This window comes from Phycodurus eques, chromosome 2, assembly GCF_024500275.1.
Source record: "Phycodurus eques isolate BA_2022a chromosome 2, UOR_Pequ_1.1, whole genome shotgun sequence".
NCBI classification, from domain to species: domain Eukaryota; kingdom Metazoa; phylum Chordata; class Actinopteri; order Syngnathiformes; family Syngnathidae; genus Phycodurus; species Phycodurus eques.
Window position 1 is genome coordinate 6,332,869 of NC_084526.1, and position 21,347 is coordinate 6,354,215.

Consider the following 21,347-nt stretch of genomic DNA (forward strand, 5'->3'; position numbering starts at 1 on the left):
GACAAAAAACAATTGTGCAAAAAGATGCAGAGTCCTCTAGCACTTAGAGCAGTTCGAACGACTAATATTGCAATAGTCCGGTGCAATGACCATTGTGCAAAGGGCGCTGAGACTTCAAGGAGTGTATGCGGTTTAAAGTGACGAGTAGTGCGATCATCTGGGACAATGTCGGTTGTGCAAATGTTACAGATACTCCTCAATCAGTGTACAAATGGAGCAGATGCTACTCTGGCATGAGTGGCCAGTATATGCAAATAGTGCAGCATGGCGAGACAACTACAGTGAGTGCACAAGTAATACATAATTGGCCCCACAGAAATGTGACAACGAACTCAAGTCAAAAAATTGCCAGCTTGTTGTAATGGAATTATAGGTTAGGTGTTTAAGAAGTTGATCGCAAGAGGGAAGAAGCTGTTGGAATGTCTACTAGTTCTAGTTTGCGTTGATCGGTAGCGCCTACCTGAGGGAAGGAGCTGGAAGAGCTGGTGACGGGGGTGCAGACGGTCCGAGAAGATTTTGCACGCCCTTGTCTTAGTTCTGGCAGCGTGCAAGTCCTCAATGGTGGGTAGGGGGGTACCGACAATCCTTTCAGCAGTTTTGATTGTCCGTTGCAGTCGGAGTTTGTCCTTTTTTGTAGCAGCACCAAACCAGACTGTGATGGAAGAACACAGGACCGATTCGATGACCGCTGTGTAGAACTGTCTCAGCAGCTCCGGTGGCAGGCCGTGCTTTCTCAGAAGCCGCAGGAAGTACATCCTCTGCTGGGCCTTTTTGAGGACGGAGTTGATGTTGTTCGCCCACTTCAGGTCCTGAGAGATTGTAATTCCCAGGAACTTGAAGGTCTCGACGGTTGACACAAGGCAGCTGGACAACGTGAGGGGCAGCTGTGGCGAAGGATGCCTCCTGAAGTCCACGATCATCTCTACCGTCTTGAGCGTGTTCAGCTCCAGGTTGTGTCGCCCGCACCACAGCTCCAGCCGCTCCGCTTCCTGTCGATATGCAGACTCGTCACCGTCCTTGATGAGGCCGATGACAGTGGTGTCATCTGCAAACTTCAGGAGCTTGACAGTCGGGTTCGCTGAGGTGCAGTCGTTCGTGTAGAGAGAGAAGAGCAGCGGAGAGAGGACACAACCTTGGGGCGCCCCAGTGCTGATGCTGCGTGTGGATGAGGTGGCCTCCCCCAGCCTGACCTGCTGTGTCCTGCCCGTCAGAAAGCTGTAAATCCACTGGCAGATGGCAGGTGAGACGCTGAGCTGGAGAAGCTTGGTTGAAAGGAGTTCAGGGATGATGGTGTTGAACGCTGAGCTGAAGTCCACGAACAGGATCCTCGCGTAGGTCCCTGCACTGTCGAGGTGTTCTAGGATGAAGTGCAGTCCCATGTTGACTGCATCATCCGCAGACCTGTTCGCTTGGTAGGCAAACTGCAGGGGGTCCAGCAGGGGACCTGTGACACTCTTGAGGTGGTCCAGCACGAGACGTTCAAAGGACTTCATGACCACAGATGTCAAAGCGACAGGCCTGTAGTCATTCAGACTAGAGATTGCAGGTTTTTTGGGGACTGGAATGATGGTGGAGCGTTTGAAGCAGGATGGAACTTCGCACATTTCCAAAGATCTGTTAAAGATCTGAGTGAAGACTGGAGCGAGCTGGTCCGCGCAGACTTTGAGGCAGGATGGGGACACATGGTCCGGTCCTGTTGCTTTGTTAATCTTCTGTTGTTTGAAGATGCGTCTCACATCCTGTTCATGGATGGTTAACGCAGAAGTCAGAGGTGTGGTTGTGGTCGCGGGTGCGGCCGGGTGGGTGTGTGGAGTGAAACTGTCCTTTTCAAATCTGCAATAGAAGGTATTCAAGTCGTTGGCTAGTGTGCTATTGTTCTCAGCTTGGGGGGATCGTCGCTTGTAATTAGTCAGCGATTGGAATGCACGCCAGACTGATTTCGAGTCGTTCGCGCTAAACTGTTTTTCCAACTTTGCTGCATAGATCCTCTTTGCAATGTTAATTTCTTTAGTAAGCTGGTTTCTAGCTCGATTATACAGGGCCCTGTCCCCGCTCTGATATGCATCTTCCTTAGCTTGGCGAAGCTGCTTAAGTTTAGCAGTGAACCACGGCTTGTTGTTGTTGAATGTCCGAAATGATTTTGTTGGTACACAAACCTCTTCACAGAAACTGATATAGGATGTGACAGTGTCCGTATATTCATCCAGGCTGCCAGCTGAATTTTCAAAGACACTCCAGTCTGTGCAGTCTAAACAGCTTTGAAGTTCCATCTTTGCTTCATTGGTCCACTTTTTGACTGTTTTCACTGTAGGCTTCGCACATTTAAGTTCTTGCTTGTACGTCGGTATTAAGTGAATTAAGCAGTGATCAGACGAGCCCAGGGCTGCACGAGGTATAGCACGGTATGCGTTTTTTACCGTAGTGTAGCAGTGGTCTAAAGTATTATTTCCCCTGGTAGGACAGTCGATGTGCTGCTTGTATTTAGGGAGTTCGTGGTTGAGTTTAGCTTTGTTAAAGTCCCCGAGAATAATGAGGGGTGAGTCAGGGTGTTTTTTTTCAATTTCGTTGACTTGTTCGGCGAGCGTTAGCAATGCGGCGCTCGTGTTAGCTTGCGGTGTGATATAGACTCCAGCCAGTATAAACGATGCAAACTCACGTGGCGAGTAAAATGGTTTACAGTTCAGAAACAGCGACTCCAAATGCGGGCTGCAGTGTGTGCTGAGCACCGTGACGTCCGTACACCATTTTTCGTTTATATGGAGGCATATCCCGCCGCCCTTCGTTTTTCCCGATGATTCCATGTCGCGGTCCGCTCGATGAATGTTGAAGCCGGGAAGCGTGACGGCGCCATCGGGTACAGCGTCGCAAAGCCAGGTCTCCGTGAAGCACATGGCCGCGGAACCTCCGAAGTCTTTACTGGTCTTTAACAGAAGATGAAGCTCGTCCATTTTGTTGGGTAGGGAGCGTACATTCGCGAGGTGGATCGACGGGAACGCCAATCTGTGTCCTCTCTTGCGGAGTTTCACCTGAATGCCGGCTCGTTTTCCTCTGTGGCGCCGCTTCCGCATCCATGCGCCGAAAACCGCGGACGCCTCTCCGGTGAGTAACTCGGGGAAAAAACTGAGCGGATTTTCGAAAGTTGGTGACAGAAAGTCCGGAGTAGCCTCCTTGATGATTAGCAGGTCTCCCCTTGTGTAAGTGAGTCGTGTAAGGTCTCCAAAGACGGACGGAAAAACACAAAAACAAAGACAATACTAGAGAGCGCGTTACCGAGGCGGCCACACTGGTAGGCGCCATCGTGTGTGTGTGTACATACATACATATATATATATATATATATATATACACACACACACACACACACACACACACACACACACACACACTCACACACACACAGTGGGTACGGAAAGTATTCATATCCATCCATCCATTTTCTGAGCCACTTCTCCTCACTAGGGTCGCGGGCATGCTGGAGCCTATCCCAGCTGTCATCGGGAAGGAGGCGGGGTACACCCTGAACTGGTTGCCAGCCAATCGCAGGGCACATCTAAACAGACAACCATTCGCACTCACAGTCATGCCTACGGGCAATTTAGAGTCTCCAATTAATGCATGTTTTTGGGATGTGGGAGGAAACCGGAGTGCCCGGAGAAAACCCACGCAGGCACGGGGAGAACATGCAAACTCCACACAGGCGGGGCCGGGGATTGAACCCGGGTCCTCAGACCTGTGAGGCTGACGCTCTAACCAGTCGGCCACCGTGCCGCCGGAAAGTATTCAGACCCCCTTAAATTTTTTACTTTTTTATATTGCAGCCATTTGCTAAAATCATTGAAGTTCATTTTTTTTCCACATTAATGTACACACAGCACCCCATATTGACAGGGGAAAAACCGGAATTGTTGAAATTTTTGCAGATTTATTAAAAAAGAAAAACTGAAATATCACACAGCCATAAGTATTCAGACCCTTTGCTCAGTGTTTAGTAGAAGAACCCTTTTGACCGTTTTTCACACCTGGATTTGGGGATCATCTGCCATTTCTCCTTGCAGATCCTCTCCAGTTCTGTCAGGTTGGATGGTGAACGTTGGTGGGCAGCCATTTTCAGGTCATTCCAGAGATGTTCAATTGGGTTTCCTGGCTCTGGGTGGGCCATTCAAGAACAGTCACGGAGTTGTTCTGAAGCCACTCCTTCGTTATTTTAGCTGTGTGCTTAGGGTCATTGTCTTGTTTGAAGGTGAACATTCGGCCCAGTCTGAGGTTCTGAGCAGTCTGGAGAAGGTTTTCGTCCAGGATATCCCTGTACTTGGCCGCATTCATAATTCCTTCGATTGCAACCAGTCGTTCTGTCCCTGCAGCTGAAAAACACCCCCACAGCATGATGCTGCCACCACCACGCTTCACTGTTGGGACTGTATTGGACAGGTGATGAGCAGTGCCTGGTTTTCTCCACACATGCCACTTCGAATTAAGGCCAACAGTTTATATCTTGGTCTCATCAGACCAGATAATCTTATTTGTCACCATCTTGTATTCTTTCCATTCATCCAGCTCACTACTGGCGCCAGTCAACACCTTTCCATCTCTATCCTTAACCACCCTTACTCGCTGCACATTCTTACCATCTCTCGCCCTCTGTCTGGCCAACCTGTATAGATCTTTTTCTCCTTCTTTAGCGTCCAACCTGGCATACATGTCCCCCGTATGTCTCTTGTTTGGCCTTTGCCACCTCTACCCTTCACCCTACGTCGCATCTCCATGTATTCTTGTCTCCTGTCCTCGGTCCTCTGTGTCCAGCTTCTTCTTAGCTTACCTCTTTCCTTGTATGATTTCCTGTACTTTGAGGTTCTTCTCTTTCCTACAACAAGATACACCAAGTACTCTCCTGCCTGCCTCTCTGATGACCTTGGCTGACGGACGTTGTTAGCCCGGGCCACTAGCAATCCGGTTCTGAATTCTTGGATGAACGCCCATATTTGTTTGGCAAAGTGTTAAGCCGGATGCCCTTCCTGACACAACCCTCTGCTATATCCACGCTTGGGACCGGCCTATAGTTTGCACTGACTTGTACCTCCCATAGGGCTGCATTAATGTTTTACTGCAACGTTCTTCTTCTATTCTTTTTTTTCTGGAAACGTGTAGCTCCATCCATGCATCACACCACACTGCCCCTAAGAGGCCAAGGCGCGCACAGCGAGAACAGTCGATAATCATTTTCACCCTTGACTGTCTAACATGAAATCAGACTGAAATTTTCCTGTTTTAGGTCAATTAGGATTACTAAAATTATTTCCATTTGCTGAATGTATATTGTATTTTATTTATATTTTTTAATATTGTTATTTTACTTGTTACTAATTGATTTTTTGGTTGTTCTTTTAAATGTTGAGTTTTGGTCGTTATGTGTAGCAGATCGGGACTTGACAGATACTTAAAATCAAAGACTCAGGTGCAAAAAAAAAAATGCGATCGGGACATCTCTAATGTATATGTGTGTGTGTAATATATATATATATATATATATGTGTGTGTATATATATATATATATATATATATATATATATATATATATATATATAGCATATACGGGTTAAATAAAAATTTAATTTAGGAGAAAAGAATGAGCAGGAAGCGATGATTGCGTTACTTCCGGTTTAGCGTTATTTTAAATTACCGCGTTATAAATTAAGCTGGCGGCACGGTGGACGACTGGTTAGAGAGTCAGCCTCACAGTTCTGAGGAGCGGGGTTCAATCCCCGGCCCCGCCTGTGTGGAGTTTGCATGTTGTCCCCGTGCCTGCGTGGGTTTGCACCGGGCACTCCGGTTTCCTCCCACATCCCAAAAACATGCATGAATAGGAGACTCTAAATTGCCCGTAGGTGTGCATGTGAGTGTGAATGGTTGTTTGTTGGTATGTGCCCTGCGATTGGTTGGCAACCAGTTCAAGGTGTACCCCCCCTCCTGCCCGATGATAGCTGGGATAGGCTCCAGCACGCCCGCGACCTTAGTGAGGAGAAGCGGCTCAGAAAATGGTTGGATGGATGGATGGATGGATAAATTAAGCTATTTTATCTCGTAAAAGGGGGCACCACGTCACTTTTTATGTGGATAAAATTTAGGGAAAATGAGGAGAAACCTTTTTATCAGTCTCGTAATCTGAAGGTTGCTACACTTTCTGAAAGTTTGATAAGAGTTCCGGGCTTTCCTCGAACCCAAACACACATAACAATGCAGGTAGTGAATTTTATGGAAAATTTCATGATCTAACATGGGGAATCTACAGGGAAGCAATACAGAAAAACACAAAACAAACAAAGTACAGACGAACATTGGCAAAGGAAACTGAGTTGTGATGTGAGATTGGCAGATTAAGCATCAAGTGACAATGCATATAGCTGGGGATTCAAATTCTCGTTTATTTAAACCCAAATATGCACTAATCTGTACTTTTAGTAGACCGCAATGTTGGATTTACGTGTCTTGAACACGGTTGAGGCAGGTAGGTCGAGCATCCGGGTGTTCTGCCGGCCCGGTCCGCACGGGGAACAGATTTATTTGGCGGAAAGGAGGAAGAAAAAGAAAAAAGGGAGCACAAAAAGCCCCCAGGCAGGAAGGCCGGAGCCCGGGTGTCTCAGCTCGCAAGACGTTTGGAGCGGACGCGTGGTGCCCACTTCCTTCCCCACAGGTTTCTGTGGGGAAGGAAGCGAGCTGACCCCGAGAGAGCGTAGCACCCATAAAAAGGCCGGAGCGAAACAAAGGGGGTGGTTTACCCTCCTCCTTCCTTTCCCACCACCTTCGGGACAAAAAGGGAAGCTGGACCGCCTCTGAGTGTTACTTTTCCATTTTAAGATTATTTCATGGTTTAAACCCAGTGGAATAAAATATTAATTATTGGATTTAAGATAACAAGACCATTTTCCCGCTTTGCATTGTCCCGCGCACATCCTCTTAAATCCCTGTAACGAATATTTCAATTGTATGTGTTTGTTGAGAATACTGTAGTATTTATTTGCAATGTGGCATTTGTGTGGTGTGGAGTGAAACATTTCATCAGGTTTAGTTGACAACAGATTTGACATCAGACATTCATGTTTGCAGAAATACAGTCACTAGTGGCGTTCATGTAAAGTTCTTAAAATATTAGATCCAAGTCAAGTCCAGTGAAGACTGTGGTTAGTGAATCCGCGTTTGCAGTGACGTTCCGCCACCTGTGGGTGTCGCCAGTACCCCGTCCATTGTCCCGGCTCGACTGGCCAGGTGTCGCACCGGCGCAGCAGGGAGGAAACGCCTTTCTCCGAGCTGACTGGTAGTGGAAGTTAATTAATTTAGCGTTCTGGTGCAAAACCAGGTGTCTTTTGTCTCCGCTTTGATGCTCCTGGATTGTAATTCACGTAGCGTCTGTATGCGAAGTTGAATCTCGCCACCTACAGTCTACCTCGGCGGGGAGAGCGGCGGTAGCCCGAGACTGGGGTGCTGGGTGTCATCTTTGATGGCGTGTCCATTACTATATATATATATATATATATATACATACATATATAGATTGATAGATATTTATATATATATAAAGCGAGAGAGAGAATAATTCTATAATTCTAATAATATATATACAATAAAAAAAAAAAATTTCTTAAATAAATTTGCCAAACACTATTGACTGCCAGGTGGCACTGTGATCAACTGATTAGCACATCTGCCTCACAGTTCTGAGGACCTGGGTTCAAATCCGGCCTCGTCTGTGTGTAGTTTGCATCTTCTCCCCCTGACTGCCTGGGTTTTCTCTGGGTACGCCAGTATACTCCCACTTCCTAAAAACATGCATGGTAGGTTAATTGAAGACGAAATCGTCCGTAGGTGTCAATGTGAGTGCAGTGCAAATGGTAGTTTGTTTATATGTGCCCTGCAATGGGCTGGCAACCAGTTCAGGGTGTACCCCTCCTCTTGCCCACAGTCACCTGAGGTCGGCACCTCGCGACCCTAGTGAGGATAGGCAGTATGGAAAATGGATGGATGGATATTCACTGCCAACATTACCTCCCTTTCTGATTTTGGCCAGGACCACAGAGTGGTGGTGCGCATTGACTCATGGGAAGGCACATCACTGTATCCTAATGGACACAATGTGAGGGTTCTGGGTCGGGCTGGTGAGCTTGAGACTGAAATACAGACCATCCTCATAGAGAACTGCATCCATGTCCCTCCCTTCTCCGATGCACAGGTCAGAGGACTAACTCATACACATAGATTCTGTATGTTCAATTTATGTAGTGAAGAATGTCACAGCACACTGTAACTTCAATTTCTATTTTTTGTTTTTCTTTTTTTTTTTTTTAATCTTGTGTCTGGTTCCCCCCAGCTGAAAGAGATGCCTCTGAATTCTCCTGAGAAGCCCTGGAAGGTGGACCCTGCCCGGGTGGCTGAGCGACGGGACCTGAGGGAGAGTCACCTGGTGTTCAGCATTGACCCCGTTGGCTGCGAAGATGTCGATGACACGCTGTCTGTGCGCAGCCTTGCAGGTGGAAAGCTGCTGGAGCTCGGGGTCCACATTGCGGATGTTACGCACTTTGTTTCTGAAGGCTCTCTCACTGACTTAGAGGCACAAGCAAGGTGAGTGATTGAGTTGTTTGTGCAGAGTATTAAAGTATCAAATGTTTGTATCACCTTTGTGAAAACAAATTTCATTAATTCAGTTAATGGATGAGTATTCCACGTGGAAAAAAGACCTCTTGCCAGTCAGCTTCTTGATTTCTCTCTCCAAATCCAGTCTGAGATTGTTTAAATTCCTGTGACTTTACCAAGGTCGAGACAAATAGATCACCCTCTTAATGCTGGAGCACTTACTCTCTTGTTTACCACTCTAAAACGTTCCATCATACTTCGTTTTGTGATTTGATAGTTAGTTTATATTCAGGGGTGTACATAACTTTTTGGGGTCTTGTTCCCAGGGAAGGATGTGGGTTTTTGTGGTCTTCATACTTTTCTTAAGCCATTTTTGTGACTAAGCTCATACAGTGGACAAAATACAGGAATAATGACTAATTTCAATTTCAATTGAAAAGAATACAATAAGTACAACTAAACCTAATAGTATGTAACTTTCTATTGAAATGGATGCTCTTTAAGCACTGAAAAGCAAATAGTGTTGCAAATGTTTTTAATATTATGCATTAAAAAGAAGTAGCTTGATGAATCGCAAAAGCATCCCTTCCTTGTTTTTTTACCCATATGTACACCTGCGCACCTGGTTATATTCTATATAAGCTCTGCATAGATAAATGGTTATAATTCTGTTTTTAATTAGCACTTGATATAAAAGATGTTTACATTTGCATGGAAATATGTGCCTTTGTCAGGGATGTTATTTGTTTTATTTGAATGTTGTTTGTGAGGAGTAAATCTATGAATTTGGTGCTGATCCAAATTAAGATTGTTTGCTCTGCACTTCTCTGAGTGCCATGCCTATTGATTTACTTGTGCATAAATTAACATTATTGTGTAATCACCGTGAGTGGCCTAGCCAAGCCTAACCAACGGCTAACAATGTTTGCCGGAGGCCGGTTTTACCCATGGCAGCCAGTTTTAGCCCACCGAGGACAAAATGATATTGCCGTGAGACAAAGCAGGAGGATGGGATGGGCAAAATTTCCTGTGTCGCACTTGTGTTTCAGGGCTACAACTTACTACCTTGCAGACCGCAGGTATGACATGTTGCCAGCAATTCTCAGTGCAGATCTCTGCTCTCTGTTGGGAGGAGTCGACAGGTCGGTGGGAGTATTATGTTTCTTTGATTTACAGTGAACCCCAGTTTTTGTTCTTAAGAGTCTGGGTGGGGTATAGCTATGTTCCATACTTGGGCTACACAATACTGAATGACATTGTGACTTTTTTTTTTAAACCTGCAAAGTAGTTCAAAGTTCCCCGGTCCAAAAATGAACAAGTTCATAGTTGTTTTTTTCAATGCTGTATGTTGCTATTACCCACAAAATACTGGCATTTCATTTCCCCATTGTTGCCACCCATTTAGTTCACACTAGTAGCCAGCTGCAGCTTTCTCAAACACATGAGGAAAAACATGTTGCTTCAATGTTTTTTTTAAGTGAGGAATCAAACCAAAAACAGGACTGTGCTCCTTAATGTGCAAAACAATAACACGCAACACAGCATGACAGGAACGATGGTCAAATGACATTGATAACATTGCATTCCCAGCAGCTCTGGTTGACCACATTAACAAAATATATTATCTTGTCTACGCTTTTATTACAAAGCAAAATATATGCCATATTATCACAGAGCAATCATACAGTGTTTTAACTAAAGCATTATGATACAAAGTTTCCTAGTACTCAATTTCTACAATTACATATTGTATTACCAAAGACTCAAGGAATGTATTCACTCCCATTTACGCAATGTCCCTGGACGCACCTCGCGTGGCCTGCCTACAGTAGTTTCATTCTGCAGTGTGAACAAGGAAATGCAGCAGGTGTACATTGTTTCCCGCGTCCTCATTCATAGTTATAATACAAGGAGATAAGTATACAGCACTGCTCCGAGTGTTGTTTGAAGTGTTATAATTTACCGTAACATGGGTGCTAATCTTATTAGCATGTCCAAACAGGTCCAAACATGTCCTCTGCTCGTCACTTTCAATATTACAGTTGATACACTGTATATTACAGTACACCAACATCGCAGCAGACCCTGTGATATGAGTATTGCACACATGTACATCGCAATGACGTTCAAAGAATATATCGTGTAACCCTATTTCATACACACCCGCGACAGGTGAACATCCACGATAGGCCTGTAGCATATACGGTAATTTTTTTGATATAGTTTTACCCTTCCCAAACACTTTAAACTTAAAATACACTTAAACGTTTTAAAACAGAATTTTTTAAAGTATTCCTTAGCACCTGTTCTCACTCTCTCACTGTCAAGAAATGGGAGACTATTATGGAACATCACTTTGAGGAAACAAAAAGAAGACTCGCACATCCAGTTCTCCAAATAGAGGCAGAACGTACTGGATTCAAGTTCTTTATTTCTCATGCCCTGTCCACGTTTACTGCGATAAACATAAAACAAAAAAGAATTAAACATTGTTTATTTAAACACCAAAATGTACAACCTAACCATTTAATTGTGTCTAACGAATATCTGTTAGCTTAATGCTAACATATTATGTGATACGCCATTGACTGGCTAACGGAAATTAGATTAGCTGTTATGGTAATTATAAACCTTGAACCAACTGCAACTTTAACGCACACAGATCAGCGACACATACAAACAGCTTTCAACAATACTCACAAGCATATATTCTCTGCTTTGATAATGAATATTAAAACAACATAATATGTCCCTATAATACACTGAAGGAGCATGTTGCGGCATGTGATACATTGAAGGTGCACAACTCTAAATTCGGACTTGCTTGCATACTGTAAAAAACAGTAAGGATAGCAGGGGTTCACTGTACATGCTTTTTAAGTACTGTATATAATACATGCAATTTCTATGATTGGTTGTACTACAAATGTGTTGAATCCAGGTATGCAATGAGCCTACTGTGGGAGCTTGACGCACAAACGCTCGCCGTCAACAACGTGTGGTATGGTCGCACAATCATCCGCTCCTCCTATCAGCTCCACTACGAGCTGGCTCAGACCCTTCTCAATGGCGAGCAGGCCGAGGTACCGGAGCTGACCCAGCTTAACTCCTCCGAGAGGGACGCCAAGTTGGCTCAGCTCACCCAGGCTCTGGAGATACTGACCCACGTGGCACGACACCTCCGGGCGCAGCGAGATCAAGGCGGTGCATTGGAACTGGAAGGGGTGGAGGTATTAGTGAGATAGTTTGGTGGTGTTAAGTGTGTAGGACTTACTATAGGGGATAAACCTTTTGAAAATGCTAAAGGAGGGAAGACCAGACCTGAGACTCAAACCCTGAATCTCAAAACTGTGAGGCAGAAATGCTATTATTCCATATTTTATTATCCATCCATTTTCCGTACCTCTTATCCTCACAAGGGTCACGGGCGTACTGGAGCCTATCCCAGCTATTTTGGGGCAAGAGGCGGGGTACACCCTAATGCAGCCCAATTGGGGGCACAAGTCAGTGCAAACTGTAGGCCGGTCCCAAGCCCGGATAAATGCAGAGGGTTGCGTCAGGAAGGGCAGCCGGCTTAAAATCTTGCCAAACAAATATGAGCGTTCATCCAAATAATTCCATAACGGATCGGTCGTGGCCCGGGTTAATAACGTCCGCCACCGGCGCCGTCAACCTGCGGGGCGCCGTTGGAAATTCAGCTACTGTGGGTCGAAGTCAAAGAAGAAGAGGAGGTGGTAAGTGGGTTCTTCGGCAGAAAGAGAAGAGGAAAACACAGAGCTTAGAACTGAATGTGGGGACTTTGAATGTTGGGACTATGACAGGAAAATCTCGGGAGTTGGTTGACATGATGATTAGGAGAAAGGTTGATATATTGTGTGTCCAGGAGACCAGGTGGAAAGGCAGTAAGGCTAGAAGTTTAGGGGCAGGGTTTAAATTATTTTACCATGGTGTAGATGGGAAGAGAAATGGAGTCGGGGTTATTTTAAAAGACGAATTGGCTAAGAATATCGAGTGATGAGGCTGAAATTTGAAATTGAGGGTGTTATATGTAATGTGATTAGTGGCTATGCCCCACAGGTAGGATGTGATTAGTGGCTATGCCCCACAGGTAGGATGTGACCTCGAGGTGAAAGAGAAATTCTGGAAGGAGCTAGATGATGTAGTTCTGAGCATCCCAGACAGAGAGAGAGTCTTAATTGGTGCGGATTGTAATGGACATGTTGGTGAAGGTAATAGGGGTGATGAAGAAGTGATGGGTAAGTACGGCATCCGGGAAAGGAACTTGGAGGGACAGATGGTGGGAGACTTTGCAACAAGGATGCAAATGGCTGTAGTGAACACTTTTTTCCAGAAGAGGCACGAACATAGGGTGATCTACAAGAGCGGAGGTAGAAGCACACAGGTGGATTACATCTTGTGCAGACGATGTAATCTGAAGGAGGTTACCAACTGTAAGGTAGTGGTAGGGGAGAGTATGGCTCGACAGCATAGGATGGTGGTTTGTAAGATGACTCTGGTGGTGGGGAGGAAAATTAGGAAGACAAAGGCAGAGAAGAGAACCATGTGGTGGAAGCTGAGACAGGACGAGTGTTGTGCAGCTTTTCGGGAAGAGGTGATACAGGTTCTTGGTGGACGGGAGGAGCTTCCAGAAAACTGGACCACTGCAGCCAAGGTGATCAGAGAAGCAGGCAGGAGAGTACTTGGTGTATCTTCTGGCAGGAAAGAAGAGAAAGAGACTTGGTGGTGGAACCTCACAGTACAGGAAATCATACAAGGAAAAAGGTTAGCTAAGAAGAAGTGGGACACTGAGAGGACCGAGGAGAGGCGAAAGGAATACATTGAGATGCGACACAGGGCAAAGGTAGAGGTGGCAAAGGCAAAACAAGAGGCATATGATGACATGTATGGCAGGTTGGACACTAAAGAAGGAGAAAATGATCTATACAGGCTGGCCAGACAGAGGGATAGAGATGGGAAGGATGTGCAGCAGATTAGGGTGATTAAGGATAGAGATGGAAATATGTTGACTGGTGCTAGCTAGATGGAAAGAATACTTCGAGGAGTTGATGAATGAGGAAAATGATAGACGGGAGAGTAGAAGAGGCAAGTGTGGTGGACCAGGAAGTGGCAATGATTAGTAAGGGGGAAGTTAGAAAGGCTTTAAAGAGAATGAAAAATAAAAAAGGCAGTTGGTCCTGATGACATTCCTGTGGAGGTATGGAAGCATCTAGGAGAGGTGGCTGTGGAGTTTTTGACCAGCTTGTTCAATAGAATTCTAGTGCGTGAGAAGATGCCTGAGGAATGGAGGAAAAGTGTACTGGTGCCCATTTTTAAGAACAAAGGTGATGTGCACAGCTGTGGCAACTATAGAGGAATAAAGTTGATGAGCCACACAATGAAGTTATGGGAAAGAGTAGTGGAGGCTAGACTCAGGACAGAAGTGAGTATTTGCGAGCAACAGTATGGTTTCATGCCTAGAAAGAGTACCACAGATGCATTATTTGCCTTGAGGATGTTGATGGAAAAGTACAGAGAAGGTCAGAAGGAGCTACATTGTGTCTTTGTAGATCTAGAGAAAGCCTATGACAGAGTACCCAGAGAGGAACTGTGGTACTGCATGCGGAAGTCTGGAGTGGCAAAGAAGTATGTTAGAATAATACAGGACATGTAAGAGGGCAGCAGAACAGCGGTGAGGTATGCTGTAGGTGTGACAGAGGAGTTTAAGGTTGAGGTGGGACTGCATCAGGATCAGCCCTGAACCCTTTCCTGTTTGCAGTGGTGATGGATAGGCTGACAGATGAGGTTAGACTGGAATCCCCGTGGGCCATGATGTTTGCAGATGACATTGTGATCTGCAGTGAAAGCAGGGAGCAGGTGGAGGAACAGTTAGAAAGATGGAGGCATGCACTGGAAAGCAGAGGAATGAGGATTAGCCGAAGTAAAACAGAATATATGTGCATGAATGAGAGGGGTGGTGGGGGAAGAATGAGGCTACAGGGAGAAGAGATAGCAAGGGTGGAGGACTTTAAATACTTGGGGTCAACTGTCCAGAGCTATGGTGAGTGTGGTCAGGAACTGAAGAAACGGGTCCAAGTAGGTTGGAACGGGTGGAGGAAGGTGTCAGGTGTGTTATGTGACAGAAGAGTCTCTGCTCGGATGAAGGGCAAAGTTTATAAAACAGTGGTGAGGCCAGCCGTGATGTACGGATTAGAGACAGTGGCACTGAAGAGACAACAGGAAGCAGAGCTGGAGGTGGCGGAAATTAAGATGTTGAGGTTCGCTCTTGGAGTGACCAGGTTGGATCAAATTAGAAATGAGCTCATCAGAGGGACAGCCAAGGTTCGATGTTTTGGAGACAAAGTTAGAGAGCGCAGACTTCAATGGTTTGGACATGTCCAGTGGAGAAATAATGAGTATATTGGTAGAAGGATGATGAGGATGGAGCTGCCAGGCAAGAGAGCTAGAGGAAGACCAAAGAAAAGGTTGATGGATGTCGTGAGGGAAGACATGAGGGCAGTTAGTGTTCGAGAGGAGGATGCAGGAGAAAGGCTTACATGGAAAAGGATGACGCGCTGTGGCGACCCCTAACGGGACAAGCCGAAAGAAAAAGAAGAAGAAGGCGGGGTACACCCTGGACTGGTCGGCAACCAATCACAGGGTACATATAAACAAAGAACCATTCGCACGCACATTCACATCTGCTGGTAGGGTTGGGCATCGAGAATCGAGAGCCGATTTGAACCGGGACTAACGTGTCTTAACTTTGTTAAAATGAATGACCAGTCGCCTCAGTACAACACTTTGAATAACATTACATTGTGCAAAGGAGGCTTTCACAATCTGTAGCATCTGACGCGCTCCGAGCCTCAGCCTACACGGCGCGGAGCTTCAGTGAAGTCAACTCTCAGTCAACTGGGTGAGTGAAACAAGAAAATAAGTCTATGCCAACATTGAGACAGCTAACAAGGTAAACGGTTGCTTGCACTTTTGCACTGATGGTTTTTATCATTTATTTTAGTCTTCAAACCAACGAAAGCGCTGATAACAAAAAAAAAAAGAAGCAGCTTAATTTAACATTGGGCTAAAACTTCAGCGTAGCAACTTTACAATCATAATGAATTGGGACAAAATTCACATAAATGTCTCACAGTATGACAAACACTTACCTTGTGCCTCATCAGTGTGAAGGGAAAGGAATCAGTGTTTTATAGCATTTGGTTTCATCCATTAAAAAAAAACCAAAAAAAATAAATCACCGGTGCCCTGTGAAGTTACTTTTAGTGCAAAAATGCACAGCCCGAAAGGGTAACGTGGGTCCCCCTTCCCATGGGCTCACCACCTGTGGGAGGTGCCATAGGGGTCGGGTGCAGTGTGAGCTGGGCGGTGGCCGAAGGCGGTGGCCGAAGGCTGGGACCTTGGCGATCCGATCCCCGGCTACAGAAACTGGCTCTAGGGACATGGAATGTCACCTTTCTGGCAGGGAAGGAGCCCGAGCTGGTGTGTGAGGTCGAGACGTTCTGACTAGATATAGTCGGACTCGCCTCCACACACAGCTTGGGCTCTGGTACCAGTCCTCTCGAGAGGGGTTGGACTCTCTTCCACTCTGGAGTTGCCCACGGCGAGAGGCGCCGAGCAGGTGTGGGTATACTTATTGGCTCCCGGCTTGGCGTCCGGGTTCACCCCGGTGGACGAGAGGGTAGCCTCCCTCCGCCTTCGGGTGGGGGTGGACGGGTCCTGACTGTTGTTTGTGCGATTGCACCAAACAGCAGTTCAGAGTACCCACCCTTTTTGGAGTCCTTGGAGGGGGTGCTGGAGAGCGCTCCCGCTGGGGACTTCATCGTCCTGCTGGGGGACTTCAATGCTCACGTTATAAGAGATGCGGACTTCCGGCCGCATGTCTTGGACACTCGGGTGAAGAGAGGGGCGCAGCTAAAGGCTCTGGATGTTGTGGGGCTGTCCTGGTTGACACGCCTCTGCAACATCGTGTGGACATCGGGGACAGTGCCACTGGATTGGCAGACTGGGGTGGTGGGCCCCCTTTTTAAGAAGGGGGACCGGAGGCTGTGTTCCAACTCCAGGGGGATCACACTCCTCAGCTTCCCAGGTAAGGTCTATTCAGGGGTGCTGGAGAAGAGGGTCTGTCGGGAAGTCGAATCTCAGATTCAGGAGGAGCAGTGTGGTTTTCGTCCTGGCCGTGGAACAGTGGACCAGCCCTACACCCTCGGCAGGGTCCTCGAGGGTGCATGGGAGTTCGCCCCAACCAGTCTACATTTGTTTTGTGGACTTGGAGAAGGCGTTCGACCGTGTCCCTCTGGGAGTCCTGTGGAGGGTCCATCGGGAGTATGGGGTACCGAACCCACTGATACGGGCTATTCGGTCCCTGTACGACCGGAGTCAGAGTTTGGTCCGCATATCCGGCAGTAAGTCGGACTCGTTCCCGGTGAGGGTTGGACTCTGCCAAGGCTGCCCTTTGTCACCGATTCTGTTCATAACATTTATGGACAGAATTTCGAGGTGCAGCCAAGGCGTAGAGGGGGTCCGGTTTGGTGGCCTCAGTATTGCATCTCTGCTTTTTGCAGATGATGTGGTTCTGTTGGCTTCATCAAGCCGTGACCTCCAACTCTCACTGGAGCAGTTCGCAGCCGAGTGTGAAGCGGCTGGGATGAGAATGAGCACCTCCAAATCTGAGGCCCTCATTCGGAAAAGGGTGGCATGCCCTCTCCTGGTCGGGGATGAGATCCTGCCCCAAGTGGAGGAGTTCAAGTATCTTGGGGTCTTGTTCACGAGTGAGGGAAAAATGGAACGGGAGATCGACATGCGGATCGGTGCAACGTCTACAGTTATGCAGACTTTGTATCGGGCCGTTGTAGTAAAGAAGGAGCTAAGCCGAAAGGCAAAGCTCTCAATTTACCGGTCAAGCTACGTTCCTACCCTCACCTATGTTCACGAGCTGTGGGTCGTGACCGAAAGAACAAGATCCCGGATACAAGCGGCCGAAATGAGTTTCCTCCGCAGGGTGTCCGAACTCTCCCTTAGCGATAGGGTGAGAAGCTCGGTCATCCGGGAGGATCTCAGAGTAGAGCCGCTGCTCCTCCTCATCGAGAGGAGCCAGATGAGGTGGCTGGGGCATCTGATTCGGATGCCTCCCGGACGCTTCTCTCGTGAGGTGTTCCAGGCACGTCCCACCGGGAGGAGACCCCGGGGACGACCCAGGACACGCTGGAGAGACTACGTCCTTCGGCTGGCCTGGGAACGCCTCGGGATCCCCCCGAAGTGGCTGGGAGAGAGGGAATGAAGTGGCTGGGGAGAGGAAAGTCTGGACGTCCCTGCTAAAGCTACTGCCCCCGCGACTCGACCCGGATAAGCGGTAGAAAATGGATGGATGGATGGATGGATGGATGGATAAGTCTATTAGGCTAGTTCCACACACATTGGCTTTTAGTTCATAGGTTTGATATTGATACTGGTTATAAAGAACCTCGAGTCAAATGTTCATTTTAGTCCATGCTGCGGGCTGCTAAGAAAATGTATGTTCATAATTTGGACATCTTTTATTTAAACCATGCAAACTTTTTTGACCCAGCCCCCTAAGAATCGGAATCGAGAATCGTTTAGTACCAGAATCAAAATAAGGAATCGGAACCGGATCAGTTGGATGGGAACAAAAGCATAGGCATTCTGGACTAACTGGAAACAGTTTAATGATGTTTTATGGTGGAAAAAGCAGGAACAGGTTACAGTTTTAAAAATGTGTTCATCAAAAAAGCAGGACTCAATCGAATATGACCCCAAGGTAAGCCTGTCATGCAAAATAAAATTCTAAGACAATATATTTTTCCACTTGTGAGTCAAATTTTCATTAGTACATTAGAAGTACTAAAATATAGTACCTCAACTTTTGATGAATCATCACTCCATAACCACATACCTTTTTAGGGCCAATCCCAATTCGATCCCTTAGCCCTTCGTCGTACCCCTGTCCCTCTTTATCTTACCCCTTCATCTCGGCCCTCTCTTTGGAGGGGCAAGATAAAGAGGAATTGGGACACTCCCCCTGGCCCATGCAGGCCTGCTGGCTGTGTTGTAGGCCAACGTGAAAATTGTTTACATTTAGAAGATGACATCTTGTGTCAAATGAATGTTGCTATTATAAATAGCTTTTTATTATTATTTTTTTAATTTGTCTCGCAGTTCATGCTGTTCAGAAAGGTGACTGGTATTTTGAAATTGTTTATAATATTTCCACCCACATAGTTCAGTGCATACATGTCTATATTTCATCTTTATCTACTCTAGATAGACTCTATCGACACTACTCTTTTTTTTTTTTTTTACAGCAGGAACGCATTTTAACAAACTGATTTTATGGCCTAACATCGGCCAATAAATAGCAACAACAACCAGGACAAAACACACAACAAAATATTTGTAAACAGAAAAAAAAAATATCAAACAGAATATAATACAAAAAAATCTTCCTGTCACAGGAACAATGACAATCAGTTAGGCATCTCACAATTTGAGGTAAAACATGAGCACGCAATTTTATATTATATACACGCACACAGACATGTTCACACACAGTAGGTACGGAAAGTATTCAGACCCCCTTTAATTTTTCATTCATTCATCTTCCGTTCCGCTTCTCCTCACTAGGGTCCTGGGCGTGCCGGAACCTATCCCAGCTATCTCCAGGCGAGAGGCGGGGTACACCTTGTTTGCCAGCCAATCGCAGGGCCCATAGAAATAAACAGCCATTCACACTCACATTCATACCTACGGGCAATTTAGAGTCTTCAATTAACCTACCATGCATGTTTTTTTTTGGGAGGGATGTGTTCCCGAAGAAAACCCACTCAGGCACAGGGAGAACATGCAAACTCCACATAGGTGCGGCCGGGATTTGAACCCCAGTCCTCAGAACTGTGAGGCAGATGTGCTAACCAGTCGCCCACCGTGCCGCTAAGTTTTTCACTCTTTGTTATATTACAGCCATTTGCTAAAATCATTTAATTTTTTTCCTCATTAATGTACACACAACACCCCATATTGACAGAAAAAAACTAAATTTTTGCAGATTTATGAAAAATAGAAAAACTGAAATCACCATAAGTCTACAGACCTTTTGCTGTGACACTCATATATTTAACTCGGGTGCTGTCCATTTCTTCTGATCATCCTTAAGTTCGACACCTTCATTGGAGTCCAGCTCTGTTTGATTATACTGATTGGACTTTATTAGAAAAGCCACACACCTGTCTATATAAGACCTTACAGCTTACAGAATGTCAGAGCAAATGAAAATCATGAGGTCAAAGGAACTGCCTGAAAAGCTCAGAGACAGAAATGTGGCAAGGCACAAATCTGGCCAAGGTTACAAAAAACTTTCTGCTCCACTTAAGGTTCCTAAGAGCACAGTGGCCTCCATAATCCTGAAATGGAAGACGTTTGGGACGACCAGAACCCTTCCTAGAGCTGGCCGTCCGGCCAAACTGAGCAACAAGGGGAGAAGAGTGAGAGAGGTAAAGAAGAACCCAAAGATCACTGTGGCTGAGCTCCAGCGATGCAGTCGGGAGATGGGAGAAAGTTCTAGAAAGTCAACCATCACTTCCACCAGTCGGGGCTTCATGGCGCCGACGGAAGCCTCTCCTCAGTGCAAGACATGAAAACCTGCACAGAGTTTGCTAAAAAAAAAAAACAATACAGGTGAAGGACTCTAAGATGGTGAGAAAGAAGTTTCTCTGGTCTGATGAGACCAATATAGAACATTTTGGCCTTAATTCTAAGCGGTATGAGTGGAGAAAACCAGGCACTGCTCATCAAAGGAAAGATGAATGCCAGCAAGTACAGGGATATCCTGGCAGAAAACCTCCAGAGTGCTTTGGATCTCAGACTGGGCCGAAGGTTCACCTTCCAACAAGACAATGACTCTATTCACACGGCTAAAATAACAGAGGAGTGCCTTCAGAACAACTCAGTGACTGTTTTTGAACGGCCCAGCCAGAGCCCTGACTTAAACCCAATTGAGCATCTCTGGAGAGACCTGACAAGACTCTTGGCTGTATTAGCTTAAAAAGGTGCTTCTACTAAATACTAAAAGGGTCTGAATATGTATGGCTGTGTGATATTTAGGTTTTTCTTTTTTAATAAACCTGCAAAAATTTCAATAATTCTGTGTTTTTCTGTCAATGTGAGGTGCTGTGTGTACATTGAGGGAAAAAACAAAATTTAAGAGGGTCTGAATACTTTCCGTACCCACTGGAAATGTTAAAGCAGGTATTGAAGTAATTGAAAAGAATTTTAGGGAGACGATAATGAAGGCTGGCAAAGCAGCAATACCAGTAAGTAAAGAAAAGCAAATTTATTTCTATCGTGCATTTCATACACAAGATAACTCAATGTGCTTTATTTACATGGTTAAAAGCATTTAAAAACAAAAATATAATAAAAATAAAACAGCTTATAAACATTTAAAACAAAGACAGAAAGTGGAAATTCTCTAAAAAGCATGAGGAAAAAACTTTTTAACCTGGACTTAAAAACATCAGAATTAAAATCATATTTATTTTGCCAAGTATGTCCAAAAAACACAAGAAATCTGTCTCCGGTAGTTGGAGCTGCTCTCGTATGACAGACAGTCAATTGACATAAAGACATTGAGAAAAACAGTTGCTGAGCAATAAAAGGTTGCTAGTAATCTGGTAATGCCGGTACAATTTTAATTG

At 45.7% G+C, this 21,347-nt stretch overlaps 1 protein-coding gene across 6 annotated transcripts in view; it reads left to right on the plus strand.

The window, feature by feature from the left end:
* dis3l (DIS3 like exosome 3'-5' exoribonuclease) overlaps positions 1-21,347 on the plus strand; it is a 79,407-nt gene that overhangs the window by 41,184 nt on the left and 16,876 nt on the right. For 5 of the 6 annotated variants that reach the window (XM_061665098.1, XM_061665079.1, XM_061665124.1 and 2 more), the window contains 4 exons: positions 8,060-8,221; positions 8,360-8,610; positions 9,672-9,764; positions 11,564-11,852. In XM_061665098.1, the coding sequence (XP_061521082.1) occupies positions 8,060-8,221; positions 8,360-8,610; positions 9,672-9,764; positions 11,564-11,852 (795 nt within the window). The remainder of the gene's footprint in view (positions 1-8,059; positions 8,222-8,359; positions 8,611-9,671; positions 9,765-11,563; positions 11,853-21,347) is intronic. The other variant, XM_061665088.1, reaches the window with a different exon arrangement.